This window comes from Salvelinus sp. IW2-2015, linkage group LG1 (assembly GCF_002910315.2).
Source record: "Salvelinus sp. IW2-2015 linkage group LG1, ASM291031v2, whole genome shotgun sequence".
NCBI classification, from domain to species: Eukaryota; Metazoa; Chordata; class Actinopteri; order Salmoniformes; family Salmonidae; genus Salvelinus; species Salvelinus sp. IW2-2015.
In genome coordinates, this window is record NC_036838.1 from 3,296,979 (window position 1) to 3,315,449 (window position 18,471).

At 44.0% G+C, this 18,471-nt stretch overlaps 1 protein-coding gene across 1 annotated transcript in view; it reads left to right on the top strand.

Moving 5' to 3' along the window:
* Positions 1-16,699, top strand: part of LOC111969415 (trinucleotide repeat-containing gene 6C protein) — an 82,844-nt gene extending 66,145 nt beyond the window's left edge. Inside the window, 11 exon segments of the mRNA XM_070445392.1 lie at positions 312-395; positions 2,708-2,749; positions 2,751-2,816; positions 2,819-2,966; positions 3,158-3,319; positions 7,706-7,903; positions 8,155-8,304; positions 8,633-8,749; positions 9,468-9,689; positions 10,471-10,684; positions 11,092-16,699. Of these exon segments, the coding sequence (XP_070301493.1) occupies positions 312-395; positions 2,708-2,749; positions 2,751-2,816; positions 2,819-2,966; positions 3,158-3,319; positions 7,706-7,903; positions 8,155-8,304; positions 8,633-8,749; positions 9,468-9,689; positions 10,471-10,684; positions 11,092-11,461 (1,773 nt within the window). The 3' untranslated portion in view covers positions 11,462-16,699.
* The last annotated feature ends 1,772 nt before the right edge of the window (positions 16,700-18,471 follow it).

Genomic DNA, 18,471 nt, shown 5'->3' on the forward strand with positions numbered 1-18,471 from the left:
CATTAGAAACAGGGTTCGTACTAACCGAACCAGACAGGATGGGCCGATCTGCATTAGAAACAGGGTTCGTACTAACCGAACCAGACAGGATGGGCTCTATTAGAAACAGGGTTCGTACTAACTGAACCAGACAGGATGGGCTATTCTTATTGTATTTTTTATGGACACCCTCAGGGGCACCCCACAGTCTTTTGGATAAGGTGATGACCCTTTCTCTCTTTCTCTGTCTCTCTCACGTTGCGCCTCTCTTTCCATCTCTTTCTTTCTCTCGCTCTCTTGCGCTCTCTCTCTCTCTCTGTGTGTGTTTCTAGGCGTACCAGCGTTTACAAATCCAGCAGCAGATGATGCAAGCTCAGCGCAACGTCTCCGGTCCCATCAGACAACAAGAGCAGCAAGTAAGAGGCCCCTGTTTCAACCCKAATACATTCTCAACACTGTGTGTGACCTTCTGGCTCGTTCCATTTGATTTCAATCACTTTTTGACCMCACTCCTTTTGATTTTGAACTAAACTTTCCATACGTATTTGCCCATGGTACAAGTGGTCAGAAATTGAGAAGATGGAGCCACAAAAGTTGACCCATTTTGCATACCCCACCCTACCTACATCCATGTCTTCATCACTGGAGAAGATAAACCGTTGAGTTTGATATCATTTAAACGCTTACAAACTATTTTATAATTTCTTGAAAAATTTTAAGTATACAAAAAAAGAATATCCTTTACCGTCGTTGATCTAAAACCGCATGAACTCRGATTTTTGGGGGGMCATTTCTGAATATGTTGTAGCTTTGACCCTATMTGACGTCATCTGAGGTTGTTGTTGTGCCCGCAATCGATTGAGACACGGCATGCTCTTGAATACAATGTGTGTGTAATTTCAATCATAGAAACAGAATCTACATATCCCTTCAAACCGGTGCAATTTAGCTGGTACACCATTGACATTTGAATTGAAACGTTTACTTCCAATTACTARGACAAAGATGGCCGCTGGTCCACCCACCGTCGAATGTGAACATAAATGTCCTATTATTTGTTTTATTTCAATAGGTTTCCTATGGAAGACTAACAGTATAATGTAAAAATGATATTCACCTTTCAAGTCAACATTCTGATGTGTGGACCTCCAACCATGTTTGTGCTACCATTTTGAAAGTTGACATTTAAAATGTATTCCCATTTTAGAACATCCACGCTGTGTTGAAGAGCATGGTGTCTCAAGAGCATGGTGTGTCTCATGCTCTCAACCAACACCGAAGATTATATCAAAATCGGGTCTAAGCTACAACATCTGCAATCACTTTACACATTTTTTGATCATTGACATAAAGTTAAAAATTACGATTAAAAAAATCTATAAGAGCGTAGATATGTGCTATACATTGTATTGTGTGTGAGTGTTGAAATAGACCGGATATGCTTACTTAAAGTTGCAGGAGAAATGTGTTTGTCAAAAGCATCTCCAGTTGCTCAAACGTGCTATTTCTCTAGAATGTATGGAGAAGTAGTTACGGAAGTTGGTGGTTTGTGTGGTTGGATCCTTTTTTTCTTGCAAATTGGGAACTTCTTTAAAATAATCTGTGATAAGACACTAAAGCAGGGGTTCCCAAACGCTTTTGGCACACGACCCCATTTTGATATCTGAAAATTCTCATGACCCCAACCATGTGGTTAACAGCCAATGTTTACTTTTTTAATTGGGGCTATGGCAGTCAATTGCAAAACATTCTAACAGTATTTCTGATATGTATTCTCAACTRGCCATCACGTATTTTTAATGTGGGCCTATGAGAGTCAATTACAAATTAGTCTGACATAAGATCAATTATCTCACCACCACTAATGATATGGGTGTACGTGATACATGTCGCGTCTGAGCTTCTTAAAGTCAAGGGGCGTGGTCCACAGTGCGCACCTCATCTKTCCTGTCACATCCAACCTGGATCCATATTTGTTTTGAATGCAGACGAGAGCACTGAATGGGCGTACTACGAGTTCTAATGCTCGGAGGGAGACAACACTGTATTCCCTTTTTGTCAGGAACCAAAACTCCTCAATAGTGACCCGGGAATGCACATCACAGCTCGATCAGCTGTTCCTTTTCACTTACCGATATGTCAACTGAGCCAGGATCACAAACGGATTTCGCTGATTTGGTCACTCATCTGTATCTTGATTGCTAGCTATAGCATCAATTCAGTGTTATCTGACAAAGGTATTGATGTAATTTTTCTGTGCCTCTGCTTCCCCACACGTTTTCACCATATCGATTGCYGTCGGTAACATCAGTCTCTGCAATAGTGTGTGGTTTCTTATTCATTGACCGTGAGAATGATTCAAGTGCAATGGTCAAGTGCGGCCTTTTCCCACGWCCTAAAGGCGCTCTCTGGTTGAATTTATACTTTTAGATTTGAATAATTTTGATTTAGATTTAAGGTTAAACAGATTTACAATGATTTTGAGAGACAACCCTGGCCCCATTTTCATAGATCCCTAGTTTGGGAACCGCTGCACTAAAGGCAGTCTTTTCCCACTAGATAAAGTGACTCTTGATGAGGTGCTGATTGTAGGAGTCATGCCATGGTCTGTTGGACTTGGTCATTGTAGCCTTATGCCCCCATTCTCTTTCTCTCTCCTTTGTCCCCCTCTTTTTCCCGTTCTGTTTCTTTCTCTCTTTCTCGCTCTCTTATGCCCCCCCCCCCCCAGGTTGCACGTACAATCAATAACATGCAGCAGCAGCAATCCAACAGCGCACCAGCGTCAGCTGTACCAGGCCTTGCTGATGAAGCAGCAGCCCCCCGGCTCCCACTCCTCCTCCGCCTGCACCCCGGCCAAGGCAAATCAGCCCTGGACTCGTTCCCAGGCCACCCCCAGTCTCCGGGCCTCTCCGACCTGCACACCAAAGAGCCGCATTCTTCTCCCAGCTCCTACAGCCCCTACCCCCTCTTGTGAGTCCAGCACACAGGTCATACACGCACATTGTCACTCACACACGCACTCCTTCAGCCCCTACGCTCTCGCTACTTCTCTCACAAACAAGCTGTTTGTATAACTAGTAAGCTTTATATACGTCAGTATAAGTCCCTGCAATGTCCTACTTTATCTATCTGGTTTGTGTTGAGCTTTGTATTCAATGTTAGATTTTTTCTCTCTTAGCTGGACTCAATCTAAACATGAATGTAAACTGCATGGAGGTGGGGGCCTGTCCATGAAGGAGCCTCCCCAGCCCCGCCCGTCTGTCCCAGTGGACCCACCCCAACTCCATGGACAGCCTCTCTGGAAACTCCTCCCACATGGAGGCCAACCTCAATAAGCACGGTAGGAGGAACACTAGGAACTGTATGACAAAGTCCCATTCAATTCTGTTTTTCCCTCGAGGGCAATAAATATACACGCTGTCAAACAAGAAATCAATCTATTAGTCTTCTCGATAGCAAAATTGGGTTTGCTGCTCACTTAGTCGCTTTCTTCTAAGAAATAGTGACTTTCAGTTGACTCGCTCTGAATAACATTAACGTATTTCACACCAACTCTCTCACCACCCAACACAGACATTCTCTTTGTTTCTGTCACACTGTTTGGCATTCACAACAGACACGTTAACACTGGAAATATAACGTGTGAGCCACAAACACCACGTCCCCTAACCTCTCCCACTGTAGCGTGAGCATCAAGCTGCTGTTCTGCCCTTCTTATAGTAATCAACTTGCACCAGTAAACAGGCGTTGTCATTACTCGAAGGCTTTTGTATGTTTCCACATATCTCAGTGATGAAACGGTGTGGGAAATCTCAACTGGAAGTATTTAGTATGAAATCAGTTGTTTATATCTTTAGTGTCTTTAGTGTATCTTTTATATCTTTAGTGTTAAAATGACTATTTAAATCCATATCTATTTCTCAAATGATGTCTCATGTTGGTATTCATTCTTGATGTATCCTTGCGATCCAGTGTTCCTTTTGCCCTCCATACTCCTCTAAGAGCAACACTGACAACCACTCTTGCTTTGTCATGTTTTTAAGCCTCTATAATTGTAATTTATGTATTTTTGTATGCCAGTGGCTATATACAGTACCAGTCAAAAGTTTGGACACACTCATTCAAGGGTTTTTCTATTTTCTGCATTATAGAATAATAGTGAAGACAAACTATGAAATAACACATGGAATCATGTAGTAACCAAAAACGTGTTAAACAAATTTGAGATTCTTCAAAGAAGCCACCCTTTGCCTTGATGACAACTTTGCACACTCTTGGCATTCTCTCAACCAGCTTCCTCTGGAATGCTTTTCCAACCGTCTTGAAGGAGTTTCCACATATGCTGAGCACTTGTTGGCTGCTTTTCCTTCACTCTGCAGTCCAACTCATCCCAAACCATCTCAATTGGGTTGAGGTCAGGTTGAGGTCAGGTGGTCAGGTAACTTCTCGACCTCAGTTACCTGACCTCAGGCTTTTTACTCCACACACAGAGATGCGTTCAAAGCTCTCCCCCGCCCTCCATTTGGCAAATCTGACCATAATTCTATCCTTCTGCTTACAAGCAAAAACTAAAGCAGGAAGTACCAGTGGCCTCGCTCAATACGGAAGTGGTCAGATGATGCGGATGCTACGCTATAGGACTGTTTTGCTAGCACAGACTGGAATATGTTCCGGGATTCATCCAATGGCATTGAGGAGTATACCACCTAAGTCACCGGCTTCATCCATAAGTGCATCGTCCCCACAGTGACCGTATTTACATATCCCAACCAGAAGTCATGGATTACAGGCAACAGATGAGCTAAATACCTTTTATGCTCGCATCGAGGCAATTAACACTGAAGTATGCATGAGAGCACCAGATGTTCTTGACGACTGTGTGATAACGCTCTCGGTAGCCGATGTGAGCAAGACTTTTAAACGGGTCATATTCACAAAAACGCAGTGCCAGACGGATTACCAGGACGGTCCGCTCCTGCTTTGAGTATGCAACTGGCAAGTGTCTTCACTGACATTTTCAACCTCTCCCTGACCAAGTCTGTAATACCTACATGTTTCAAGCAGACCGCCATAGTCCCTGTGCCCATGGAAGCGAAGGTAACCTGCCTAAATGATTACCACCCTGTAGCACTCACGTCGGTAGCCATGAAGTGCTTTGAAAGACTGATCATGGCTCACATCAACAGCATCCTCCCGGACAACCTAGCCCACTCCAATTTGCATACCGCCCCAACAGATCCACAGGTGACGCAATCTCAATCACACTCCACACTGCCCATTCCCACCTGGACAAAAGGAACTCCTATGTGAGAATGCTGTTCATTGACTACAGCTCAGCGTTCAACACCATAGTACCCATGAAGCCCATCACTAAGCTAAGGACCATGGGACTAAACACCTCCCTCTGCAACTGGATCCTGGACTTCCTGACGGGCTGCCCCCAGGTGGTAAGAGTAGGCAACAATACATCTGCCACGCTGATCCTCAACACTTAGTCCCCTCCTGTACTCCCTGATCACCCACGGTTGCCTGGCCAGACACGACTCCAACACCGTCATTAAGTTTGCTGACGACACCACAGTGGTAGGCCTGATCACCCGACAACAATGAGACAGCCTATAGGGAGGAGGTCAGAGACCTGGCAGTGTGGTGCCAGGACAACAACCTCTCCCTCAATGTGAGCAAGACAAAGGAGGACTACAGGAAAAGGCGGGCTGAACAGGCTCACATTAACATTGTCGGGGCTGTAGTGGAGCGGGTCGAGTTTCAAGTTCCTTGGTGTACACATCACCAACAAACTATCATGGTCCAAACACACCAAGACAGTTAAGAGGGCATGACAACACCTTTTCCCCCTCAAGTTTTGGCATGGGTCCCCAGATCCTTAAAGTTTTACAGCTGGACCATCGAGAGCATACTGACCGGTTGCATCACTGCCTGGTATGGCAGCTGCTCGGCATCTGACCGTAAGGCACTAGAGAGGGTAGTGCGTATGACCCAGTACATCACTGGGGCCAAGCTTCCTGCCATCCAGGACCTATATACTAGGCGATGTCAGGGGAAAGCCCAAAAAATTGGCAGACTCCAGTCACCAAGTCATAGACTGTTTTCTCTGCTACCGCACGGCAAGCGGTACTGGAGTGCCAAGTCTAGGACCAAAAGGCTCCTTAACAGCTTCTACCCCCAAACCATAAAACTGCTGAACAAATCAATTGGCCATCGGACTATTTACAATGACCCTTCCATTTGTTTTGTACACTGTTGCTTCTCTCTGTTTATTATCTATGAATAGTCACTTCACCCCGACCTACATGTACAAGTTACCTCGACTAACCTGTACCCCCGCACATTGACTCGGTACCGGTACCCCCTGTATATAGCCTTGTTGTTTTGTTACTTTTTTTMTATTCTTTTTTTTTTATTTGGTACATATTTTTCATAACTCTTTCTTGATATACTTGTTGTATTCGCCGCATGTGACAGTTTGATTTGATTTGTCCTTTTGAAAAACAAGTGATAGTCCCACTAAGCGCAAACCAGATGGGATGGCAGAGTGCTGTGGTAGCCATGCTGGTTAAGTGTGCTTGAATTCTAAATAAATCAGTGTCGCCAGCAAAGCACCATTACACCACAACCTCCATGCTTCGCGGTGGGAACCACACATGCGGAGATCATCCGTTCACCTACTCTGCGGCTCACAAAGACACGGTGGTTGGAACCAAAAATCCAAAATTTGGACTCATCAGACCAAAGGACACATTTCCACCGGTCTAATGTCCATTGCCTGTGTTTCTTGGCCCAAGCAAGTCTCATCTTCTTATTGGTGTCCTTTAGTCGTGGWTTCTATGCACCAATCGACCATGAAGGCCTGATTCACGCAGTCTTCTCTGAACAGTTGATGTTGCGATGTGTCTGTTACTTGAACCTTGAAGCATTTGGGCTGCAATCTTTTTTTTTGTTATCCCCTTTTCTCCCCAATTTTGTGGTATCCAATTGGTAGTTAGTCTAGTCCTATCGCTGCAACTCCCGTACGTACTCGGGAGAGGCGAAGGTCGAGAGCCATGCGTCCTCCGAAACACAGCACCGCCAAGCCACACTGCTTCTTGACACAATGCCTGCTTAACCCAGAAGCAAGCTGCACCAATGTGTCCGAGGAAACAATGCACACCTGGCGACCGTGTCAGCGTGCATGCGCTCGGCCCGCCACAGGAGTTGCTAGAGCGCTATGGGACACGGYCTTGCCGGCCGGCCAAACCCTCCCCTAACCCGGATGACGCTGGGCCAATTGTGTGCCGCCCCATGGGACTCCCGGTCGCGGCTGTCTGCGACAGAGCCTGGACTCGAACCAGGATCTCTAGTGGCACAGCTATCACTGCGATGCAGTGGCTTAGTGGGCTGAAATTTCTGAGTCTGGTAACAATGAACTTATCCTCTACAGCAGAGGTAACTCTGGGTCTTCCTTTGTATACCACCCCTACCATGTCACAACACAACTGATTGGCTAAAACGCTTTAAGAACGCAAATTAACTTTTAACAAGGAACACCTGTTAATTGAAATGCATTCCAGGTGACTACCTCATGAAGCTGGTTGAGAGAATTATTCTACAATGTAGAAAATAGTAAAAATAAAGAAACTCATGAGTAGATGTGTCAACTTCTGACTGGTACTGTATGTATTTTAAATGTCAAATAAATTAATTAATGAATTCCTTTGACTTTTCCTAGGTGCCATTTCTGCTGCTTCTAATCTGGGCCCCCCTGGAAAGCCCCCCCACATGGATGACTCCTACAGCCCCTACAGTATGATGGGTGGGTCTGAGTCCCCCACCTCCCCCCTGGTTCCCCCTGACAGCTGGGGCCAGGGACCGGGAAAGAGCCCCAAGGATCAGATCACCAACGGAACAAATATCAACTGGCCCCCAGGTTGGTAGAGAAGKCCGACAATCCTAACTCCCTTTCAATCAGATCAAACTTTATTTCACACATGATCCTGACACACTTTACTGATAGAGGACAAAGAAAAGAGATTTAAAACTCCTAACTTCTAAACTGTTTTGATTTTAGAGAGAAAAGAAAGATTTAGAAATGGAAAAAAACTGATTTAAATTGTTCCCCACAACATCAGTTGAGTTTAAAGAATAAATAACCATTTGTCCTCCATGTTGTCTCCTCAGAGTTCTGTCCAGGCGTGCCCTGGAAGGGCCTGCAGAACATTGACCCTGAGAACGACCCCAACATGACCCCAGGAAGTGTTCCCAGCGGCCCCACCATCAACACCAACATCCAGGACGTCAACCGCTACCTGCTCCGGGACCGCAGCGGAGGTGAGGAGAGGGTCAATCAGGGAGACGGGGTCTGTAGTTGGCTTTAAGATACACAGATTGTCAAATAGACTGTATACGCTCATTAACAGGGCAGGTCTCACATGTGTTGACTTGTATTACTGTGTTGACATTTCACTTTATTGACAACTTTAAGCTTATATCCTATTCCTTTCCATGGCACTGAAGGGGTTACAGTACTACCTCACTTGTTGTGACCGTGCCACCCAGTAGCACAGGTCCTATTGTATTTATACTTCTTTAAATCAAGTTGTACATGTTTCTTTCCCCACCACCCCCTCTGTCCATAACAATGGGCCACCACGGCTAGGCTCCTCCCCTCCTTCACCGCCTCAGAACGGTGCTCTGCCCCCCTCCACGGACTGGCCAGTCAGTGGCTGCTTCACTAGCTCTTTCAGTCTGTCCTCCCCGGATGAGGAGAGTGCAGGTACAGACCACAGCCCCCTAGGGGGTTCCAGCCCCCTATGTGGACAAGCTGACCCCTTGACCCATGGTCCCCATGCTTGACCCCCCTCCTTTCCCCTAATTACCACCATAGCAACACACCTTTATCCTATTGTTTGTGTGTGGTCTGTGTTTGTTGAGTGTTACGGTAGATAGGTCCTTCCTTTGCCAAATGTAATCCTACTACTAACTACCCAGTGCTGGTGTATCAAGTGCTCCACGATGTGATTGCATTGTGCGCCTCATGGAATTAAAAGTTTGAGTGTTTGAATCAAGAAATGCTTTGAATGTTGTGGCCCTAGACCCCTATMCATAAGCATGTGTTGACGTGACATTTTTGTTGCCGCTAAGCAACCCACTGAGAATTGTTATGAATATTTAAAAACTGTCCCCTTTTTAAATGTCTGAGTGACCCGCATTCTGTTTTTACCTTCATGTTTCCTGTAGTCCTCAATGTGATCTCCGATATGAAACATATAAACCCATGAAGCCGAGGTTTATTGTTGATGAACAAGTGTTAATGTGGGGCTTCTTTTAAACTTTGCATCTGCCCAAAGTTAGATGTCTAAGAATCTTTCTAATAGCAGATTATAGGCCTACATAAATGACCTCAATCTGTCATAGAACATAGGCTTCCACAGAGGGTGTCCATCTCTACAACAGTATCTCATAGGTTCCCCTCTTCTCTCTCTCGCTCTCAGGTAAACTATCTGACATGAAGTCCACCTGGTCCCCGGGGCCCATCTCCCACCCCTCCCAGGCCTCTCTGTCCCACGAGCTGTGGAAGGTCCCCCAGGGGCCCCGCAACAACACAGCCCCCTCCAGGCCACCTCCGGGCCTCACCAACCCCACCAAGCCCTCCTCCACCTGGGGAGGAAACTCCCTGGGCCTGGCCCAAGGCTGGAGCAGCTCATACACCTCAGGTGAGATGCCACAGTAGAACTCCTCAGCCTGAAATATAGACCGGGGGAGTTGCTCTGTAAGAAGACTGGAAAACCTTAAACCTGGTAATATACCTAGTAGAGGAAAATCAATGAACGCTGTGGTTTGGAGTTAGTCATTTTGAGATTTGATTTTTAAAGTCAATTCATGACTTGATGCTCATTGAAAACCATTGACTCTGGAATTGAGCTGACCCTAGATGTTCGACTACACTACCTTGTGCTTTGTCAACACCCTACCCTAACATAATGTTTTTGACACATTTACCTAAAGAAGCATAGTGTAGGAAACCACATAGGCGTGTCATTTTCCTAGGTGTGTTCGTTGTAGAGTGTGATTCTCCCCCACTATGTTTTGAGCTCCTCTCCCCTTGTCACTCGCTGTAGCAAGGTGGAGCAATACACACCCCGCTGTGGTTAGAGGCCCTTGTCAAACTGAAGTCTTGCAGCTTACCAGATAAGACTTAAAGGACTTTTGTCATGGCTTCAAAGAGAACCTAAACCGTGTGACCTTATTTTGACATGAGTCCTAAGGTCACACTAAGGTAATAGTACAAGTGTAAAAGTGCTTACATGAGACAATGAAAATATGTCTTTTTGATAAAAAAGAACATCCATAGACAAAAACAATGGACAACTTATGAACATGCATACAAATATGTTGTCATCAATAGAAGACAAGTTATTGACCAAAAATGATTGCTTTATATTTTATGTGGACCTGAATATTGACTGATCATGTTCCCTTCTCTGTTTCTCTCAGAGGGCACAACCTGGAGCACAGACAGCTCCAACAGGACCAGTAGCTGGCTGGTACTGAGGAACCTCACCCCCCAGATAGACGGCTCCACCCTGCGGACGCTGTGCATGCAGCACGGCCCCCTCATCACATTCCACCTCTTCCTGACCCAGGGCAACGCTGTGGTGCGATACAGCTCCAAGGAGGAGGCTGCCAAGGCCCAGAAGTCCCTGCACATGTAAGCCTACCGAACTTGAATGGGGAAAACCAATCTGGATTTTGTGTCGTCATGATGATGTGGCCGGTGACTCGTTTGCTTCTTGAAAGTCCAATATCGTGTGAAATTGACTGCTGACACAAAAAAGCATTGTGGGACTGTATCAGTGGACTAATGAAAAGATAGTTTTGGAGTGGGTTTTCTCTGTTATCCATACTCTATGCTCTTCAGGGTAGTGATTATCTCAGTCTGACCTTAAACAAAACCCAAAATATTGTCTCAACTTCTAGGCTATATACATCTCACTGACAAAATATCAAAGCCTATAAAGAAATGCTTGTACTGTACTTCACCACGTGTAAGAAAATCCATGTTGATACTATAACACCTGTAAGTATGTGATATATAACTGAGCCCTGTCCTCTTAGGTGTGTTCTGGGGAACACCACCATCCTGGCAGAGTTTGCTGGGGAGGAGGAGGTGAACCGCTACTTTGCGCAAGGCCAGCAGCAGCAGCAGCTCCCGCCCACCACCAGCTGGCAGCCCAACCCCGGCACCAATCAGACGCGCATGGGCGGAGGCTCGCAGCAGCACGCCATTGGRCACCACTGGAGCAGCGGAGGCCTGGGGGGAGGAGCCAAGACKGGCGGAGGCGGGGACCTGCTGTGGGGGGGTGTGCCCCAGTACTCCAGCCTGTGGGGGCCCCCTAGTGGCGATGATAGTCGCGGCGTCATCGGGAGCCCCAACCCCATCAACACGCTGTTGCCAGGCGACCTGCTGAGTGGAGAGTCCATGTAGGACAACACACTAACAAACCAACCATGAGGATGGATGTTTCAACGCTGGAACAGACAGTGGAAAAATAATAATAAATACACAAAAAAAATGACAATGAACAGGAACAAAACCAAGCAAATCATGTGGCGATAATCAGTATCAACGGAACTGTGAATCGTGTACCGGAAGGCTGGGGGCGACGACACAAGACTGCTGACCCCTACGCCCTTCGGTTTTTACGTTTTTTTTCTCTTCTTTTTAAAGGGGATTTTGTTTTTAGTATTTGATAAATGTTGGAAGCAAACAAAAATGAAATGCCGAAAAGACTCAATGAAGAGAGAACCATTAAGTGTTTTTAAGTTTTCCATGAATATCGCACATTCTGTGTGAAGTGTTTTTTAGGAGAAGCAATCGAAGAGCTGCCATTTTGAATCTTTCCTTTGCCCACGAAACTCCAAATTGATTAAAAAAAGACCATTCCCAGCATGCCCGTGGCCAATGATGTGGCTCAAAGACCTTTTACTTATGTTATTGTTTTGTTTCCAAGCACTAATATTAGCCTTAAGTGCTCTACTGCAGCCCAGGTCCTCCTTCAATCTCAAGCCTTTTTCATTGTTTTGAAACTGAAGAGAAATTGTGAGTTTGAAAGCTTGCACAATTCCCATCTCTGAGCCAGTGAATGGAACAGAACAAGTGTGATCAACCAAGGTCGTATTCACTAGGAACGAAACGGAAGCAAGCGGACAAACTGAGGGACTACCTGAACTTTGTCCAATAAGAAATGCTTGTTTTCGCATGCTGTTGCAAAACGTTTTGCCACGTGTGCACCTAATGAATATGACCCCAAGTCACTCGGCAGTATGAGGCCTGTCAACACTGACCCAACCAATCATCAGTTAAAACCTTTTTCTGTTGGTCGTTCATTTGTTCTTAAAGGGATTTACACTGCTGTTTTTGTTCTTTTTGTATATCAGGCGCATTTTTATATCTATCGCAACATAAGCTGAGAGATTATTACACATCGACCGACCTAGCTGCGTCTGTTTTTATGTGTGTACTTGAGTATATGTCTGATGGAACCTAATCATTCACGTCTGGGAGTTCAGATTACCACTGCTCAGAAGAACTACGACTTCAGCTATACTCACCTAACGAGACTTACAGGTGCTTCTTGTCAATTATTAACATTATTTGTCGGTTCCGTTGTTGACCCTCTCGTCCCCATTATGGACCACCAGTTTCTGGAAACGACGACAAAAAAAACCCGCTTCAACTTGATGTGACAGTTACATTGTGCAATATATACGCCAGACCCTTCTTCCGTCCACGCTCAAGTCGAAACAGGAACTGGTTTCTTTACATTTTTCGTTCTTGATATTTGTTGTCATTGATCAAAGCAAAGAACTTAAGAACTACAGAAACTTTACCTTTTCTAATTTTTGATTCCCACCAGGCCACCCCCTTGACCCCCCCCCATGAAAAACTGTTGTGTTAACTCTTGCCGGAGAGGAGGAGCGAGGATGGTGTTACTATTATAACTGTGTGTTCAGAAACTGTCTGCAGCCCTGAAACTCCTCATACGTACACATTGAACTGGGGTACATGAGAAAGCACCATCAGAAAGCCCTTCCTCTCCGCGTTGCCACACCGAACAGGCTGAATCCAGATGGGGAAGTCACTGGAGATCTGGCACAATACCAAATAAGAGGGGTTTCTCCTAATGCAGTAGATCTACTACGAGTGTTCCTTGTATTTGGTACTGTACAAAAATGTAAAAGATAGACTAAGTAACCTTTTGTCTATTTCAAAGGGTTTTATCATAGCACTTATGAAGAGKGCTAAACGCTTCAACTTGCAAACCAATAAATCAGAAAAATGGAGCAGCAACTTTGAAAACTGAAAAAAAGACACAAAAAAGAACTCTTGCTCTTTTTGTACTGTATCTATACTTGGAAATAACTTCTGGTATTGGTTTGTTTCTCTTTGGTCCAAGGACTTGTATGAACTTTAAAATGGTAGCAGGATGAAGAGAAGAGAAAAAAAGGAAGTCTACTTTTATCTGACAAAAAAAAAGTCTGCAGTGTTTGATTTTTTTCTAAAGACATTTTCTTTTAACTATATCAAAGTGAATATCACTGTTACTCCAAAATGTTTAGCCTTTTTCTTGTCTGGAGACGCTAGACATGCAATGTTACCTGTCTCCGGCCAACGGTCGGTCGGAGTGGGGAGGAGGACGGTGACGGTCCACTGAGTGCCTCTCTGCTGTGGTGCCCATGGCGATGGTCGCTAGGCAAGGCTACCCCACAGCAGCATTTCCTCCTGGGCTGGCACCAAGCTCTCCCATTGGACACCCTCAGCCCGGCAGGAAACCACGCTCCCTCCAAGACTGGCCAATCAGCACGGAGCTAGCTAGCTAACGACCGCGCCAGCAGCACTCGACCTCGTCTCAACCAACCCTCTCCATTTCCCCTAATCTTCTTTCACACAAAGATCACTTTAGCTGGAAGTCAAGAGACAGTCAAATTTCTGGAATTTTGCCAGTGTTTGATGAATTTTATTTAGTTTTCGTTTGACGTTGTGTATTTTTTGATTTGTTATTTTTGTCTACATGCAGTGGTCTTTTCAAGATGGCTGCTTGAAACTAGCCCTTTTCACTGTTCATATGCAGAAACACTTTGGTCAGAGGTGCCTCTGTATGTTCATCCTGTGTATTGAATGCAAACGAGGATCAATACTACAGCCCGTCATTGATTGTCTATTATTAGTTAGTATCTTAACTGATTGATTGATCATTGCTTTGTTTTGGACAGTATTCTGTAGTACTTCCAGGTAGTATCTCAAGACGTGTAAGTTAGACCAATAGGGTGTCTCYGATGGGTGAGTGTGTCCTGCCTGACCCTAGCTGCTCCACCTGGGTTCCACCAGGGCTGTCCCCTCTCGCCCCCTCACACAGCTGCTACGCTACACCCTCCAGTCCCCTCCAAAGCAACCAACCTAGACCACGGCCATGGCCCTCCCCTTGACCAGACATAAACAGCGACTCAGTTCTGTTTCTATGCAAAAGACTAGAGGCTGCGGGCCCTTTACAGCCAACGTGCCAATCCTGCCTTAAGGGTTGAGCACCGACTCACAGAGCTAGACCCAACAACCTCCTGCTGTATGTACCCTTCAGCACTTAGAATATGTCCGCTCCTGGTCCTTATAGCTGGGTTTAAACCACAACACTGTCGTATTCCAAACTTCCACCCTCCCTCTATGGGGAGTTAGTACCACTAGAGTGGAGGTATAGTAGGCCTCTCTTTACTGTGCTGAAGAAGACTGATCTCCTGTCAGCTTGATCTCAGGGTAGGAGACGACGTTAAAAGATGCAGCTCTCTGTATGTATGTCTTTTTGCTGTAGTGTAAGAGAGCCAAGTTCTACACTAACTAATGGCAAGCTGTGCAGTAGTACTATAGACTTGTTTTGGCTGGAGAATTGTTTTTGGGAACGGGATAGTAATGAATTCCCTTCCCAACTATAGGCCTACTGTAATGTTACAATGTAGAGGCCCATTATGCATGTAAGATGCCAATGTTATCCTATGTGCCAATACAATCAAATTATATAGATCTCAAACTAGCCCATGTTATACGATCTGGAGAAAGAGCTCTTCTCTTCCCAGGATGGAGGATCTTTGATAACCTTTGTGATGGAGGATCTTTGATTTACCTTTGTGATGGAGGCTCTTTGATTTACCTTTGTGATGGAGGCTCTTTGATTTACCTTTGTGATGGAGGCTCTTTGATTTACCTTTGTGATGGAGGCTCTTTGATTTACCTTTGTGATGGAGGCTCTTTGATTTACCTTTGTGATGGAGGCAGGGGGGCAGGAGGGATCAAACAGATGGGTGGGGGCAACACACCTCATCCTGAACTACTGAGATAATATGGCCGGGTCTCAAATGGCACCCTGTTCACTATGTAGTGCATTATATAGGGACATAGGGTGCCATTTGTGGGGAATGCCCTGTTGTTGAGGATATAATCTTTACTAAGTTTGGGGGATCCAAGTATCCTACGGTGCACAGTCAGTTTGATGTTGGGTAATCCTGGGTACATATTTTTTTAAACCAAAAATGAATTTCTTGCATTTTAACGTAATTTTAATATGAAGTTTGACAAAAAAAATCTTTAAAAAAAATCTTTTAAAAAAATAAACAGACTAAAATAAATAAAAGATCTATAATATGTTAACTTAAGCTCTGCACTTCTAGCTGAAATGTCTCCAGTCCAGCAACCTCTAACTTCTACCATCCAGGGAGTCAGAATGCAGGCTGGGGAGCCTTTTTGTGGATGCTGTATTTATCCTATTTGTTAGTGTTTCCTCTCAAAGCGGACCCACAACTGTATATTTCCACAGACCCAGATGACTTCGGGCCCACTGTATCAGCCCAGGTCGCTCGCCTCACTGTGTCTGCGGTAGGCAACGAGAGGGGGCGCATTTCAAAAGGTACAAAGTCTTAAAAAAAAAAAAATACTAAAATGGCATAAGGCTACCTTTTTGGGACTGTTCGGCGTCCTGCAGCACACTAGCAAAAATCACTATTGCCTGTTTCTGTAACTGCCTTGATCCAAGCTCAGAGAGACCAATTAGCCGGGTGGGGGCCTCCAAACGTCCGCTCGGTGTGTGTGCACCAGCACTGAGGGGCACGCCATGCTCTCTCTCTACTGCTTAACTATAGATATATACGGATATGTACGTACGGTGTGTGGTAGGTAGCACATCAACAGACACCTTGGATCTCAATCTCTGAAACCTTTTTATTCCTTTTAAAAGGTCTGGGTTCAATACAAACTGAAGATGAGCAATATGTATTCCCCCCGCAAATAAGTGATATGAAGGAAATGGAATGGGGTTAGGGGTTAAACTGGTACTTGATGGATCATGAGTAATGTCTTTCCTACCTGGAGTTGGATATGCACGTTCTGGATTTATGAACATATTACAGTAAGTACCTTGAACTACTTGTACTGTATGTGAATTTGTCTAAATAACCCAACCTGAAATCACCTGTTTTTTAAATGCATACTTTCCCAGTAGAGAAAAATATCATTAAACATATCAACACAAAAATATAAACACAAATACTTGAATCAAGGAGCGCCAATAACGTAATGTGAAGTCTCTTTTGTAAAAAGAAAAAAACAAAAAAAACAAATTGACTAGTACACTTCCAAGCTTTTTGAGGTCATCAATTAAAAAATATATAAAAATAAAAAGATTGGAGAAAAAAAGTGCAAAAATCATTTGGTTGTGTGCTTGAAAGTCAAATGTATGTGTGCAAACAACTGTGTGCTTGGCAGGCTTAGGACTGCTGTCATGTTCCATTCAGTATGTTGTGTATTGACATTGTTGTCTGTTCTTTTATTCAGTTTATTTGTTGCTTGTCAAAACTATATTCTGATAGACATTTATCTTCTAACGTTGCACTGAGTGTCTTCTACCCCTCACTCAGCTAATCGTAGACAAACGAGGGGAGAGGGTGACAATTCATGTGTAAATGTTTACTCAAGGACTTAATGGAAAAAAAGTTTTTGTTTTATCTGTAAAATGTTTATCTACCTTATAGTGGCTTTTATTGTGGAATAATCCAAAACAAGGATTATCATTGAGTATTGCACCATTTTGTTCTGATTACATACAAATGTAATGAAAAAAAGACAAAAAAAATGATCTAAGAATTGTGGCCATAGATAGTAGGACTAGTAATCTCTATGTTAACTTCATGGAGAAAGGGATAATGTGGGGAGATGAGTTTGTTACAGGACTCATTTCAGAGGTGCCTATTTTTTTTTTTTATGCATAGCCACCTGTCGTTTACAAACATTTCATTTGTCTGAAGTTGAGGAACAAGGAATTTAGAAGAAATGTTGAAAAAGACAAATTCCATCTTCCATCAAAAAATGAACATAAAACAAACTTTGCAAAATGAAGATTTATGCTACTTTCAGAACTCTGGGATTGATCAGTGTTGTCGTATTTCAATTTCTAATTTCTCTTTTTTGATGTCGACAGACTGTATGTATTGATTTATTTGAATTTTGTCTTGTAAAAAGACAACGCAATTTGCTCACTATCTTGCACACTCGTAAAGATGTGGATCTTGTCTCGGAAAGGCCAGGATTTCCAGAGTTCAAACTCCACCATTTGTATTTAAATTTGAGAGTTTTAAATTACAATAACTTTGAGAAATGTAACTCCAGGCACTGAAAGTTAGGGATTTAAATAGAATATGATATACCATTGCTTCTAAAAAATCCATAGCGGTTACATAATTTACCAAATAAATGACTGAAAATGAACTTTGAGAGAGAAAAAGTGGAGTGCTTTACATGTAAACAAAATTGATCAATGGTTTTAATTGTCAAAAGGCAGTGATAGTTTTACTTATGCATTTTCTTTGAGGTTCCATCCTGTAACTTTCAGGAGCTTTGTGRATTACTGTCTCTGTTCCTGTGGCAGGTATTCAATGAGTTAAGAGATTCTGTCTAATAGATGGTTTTCAGGAGACAGATTTGAAGTGGAGAGGGAGGGGGGGATAGCTGGTTTTTAAAGGATCATGATCTATGCACAAGTGGGAGGGAGAGTCTAGGCCTGCTTTTCTCTTGGGGCCCGGGACTTGTACTCTGGGGTTCAGGGTTTGATGTAGGGGTGTGTCTTTGTGCTACAAATTTGCTATGTTAGATTTTCTTCCCCCTCATCAGATTTATGGCAAAACTTTCTATTGCTTCGCCATGCTGTGTAATCCTTAAGCAATGAGCGCTTATCCTTCTGCTAAAGCACTGTGGGTTATACTGAGAAAAAGCCCATGACTTTTAAGGCGGTCTGGTTTTTGTAAAGGGGGGGGGTGGTACTCTGCCTTTTTATTTAAAAAAACATTAAGGAGAAATGTCTGTACTGAGAAAGTTGTGGCTTTATGTTTATTTTTCTCCTCATAGAATGTGATTGTTAATGACATGCACCGGAAAAAACATGTTTCCATGAGTTATGG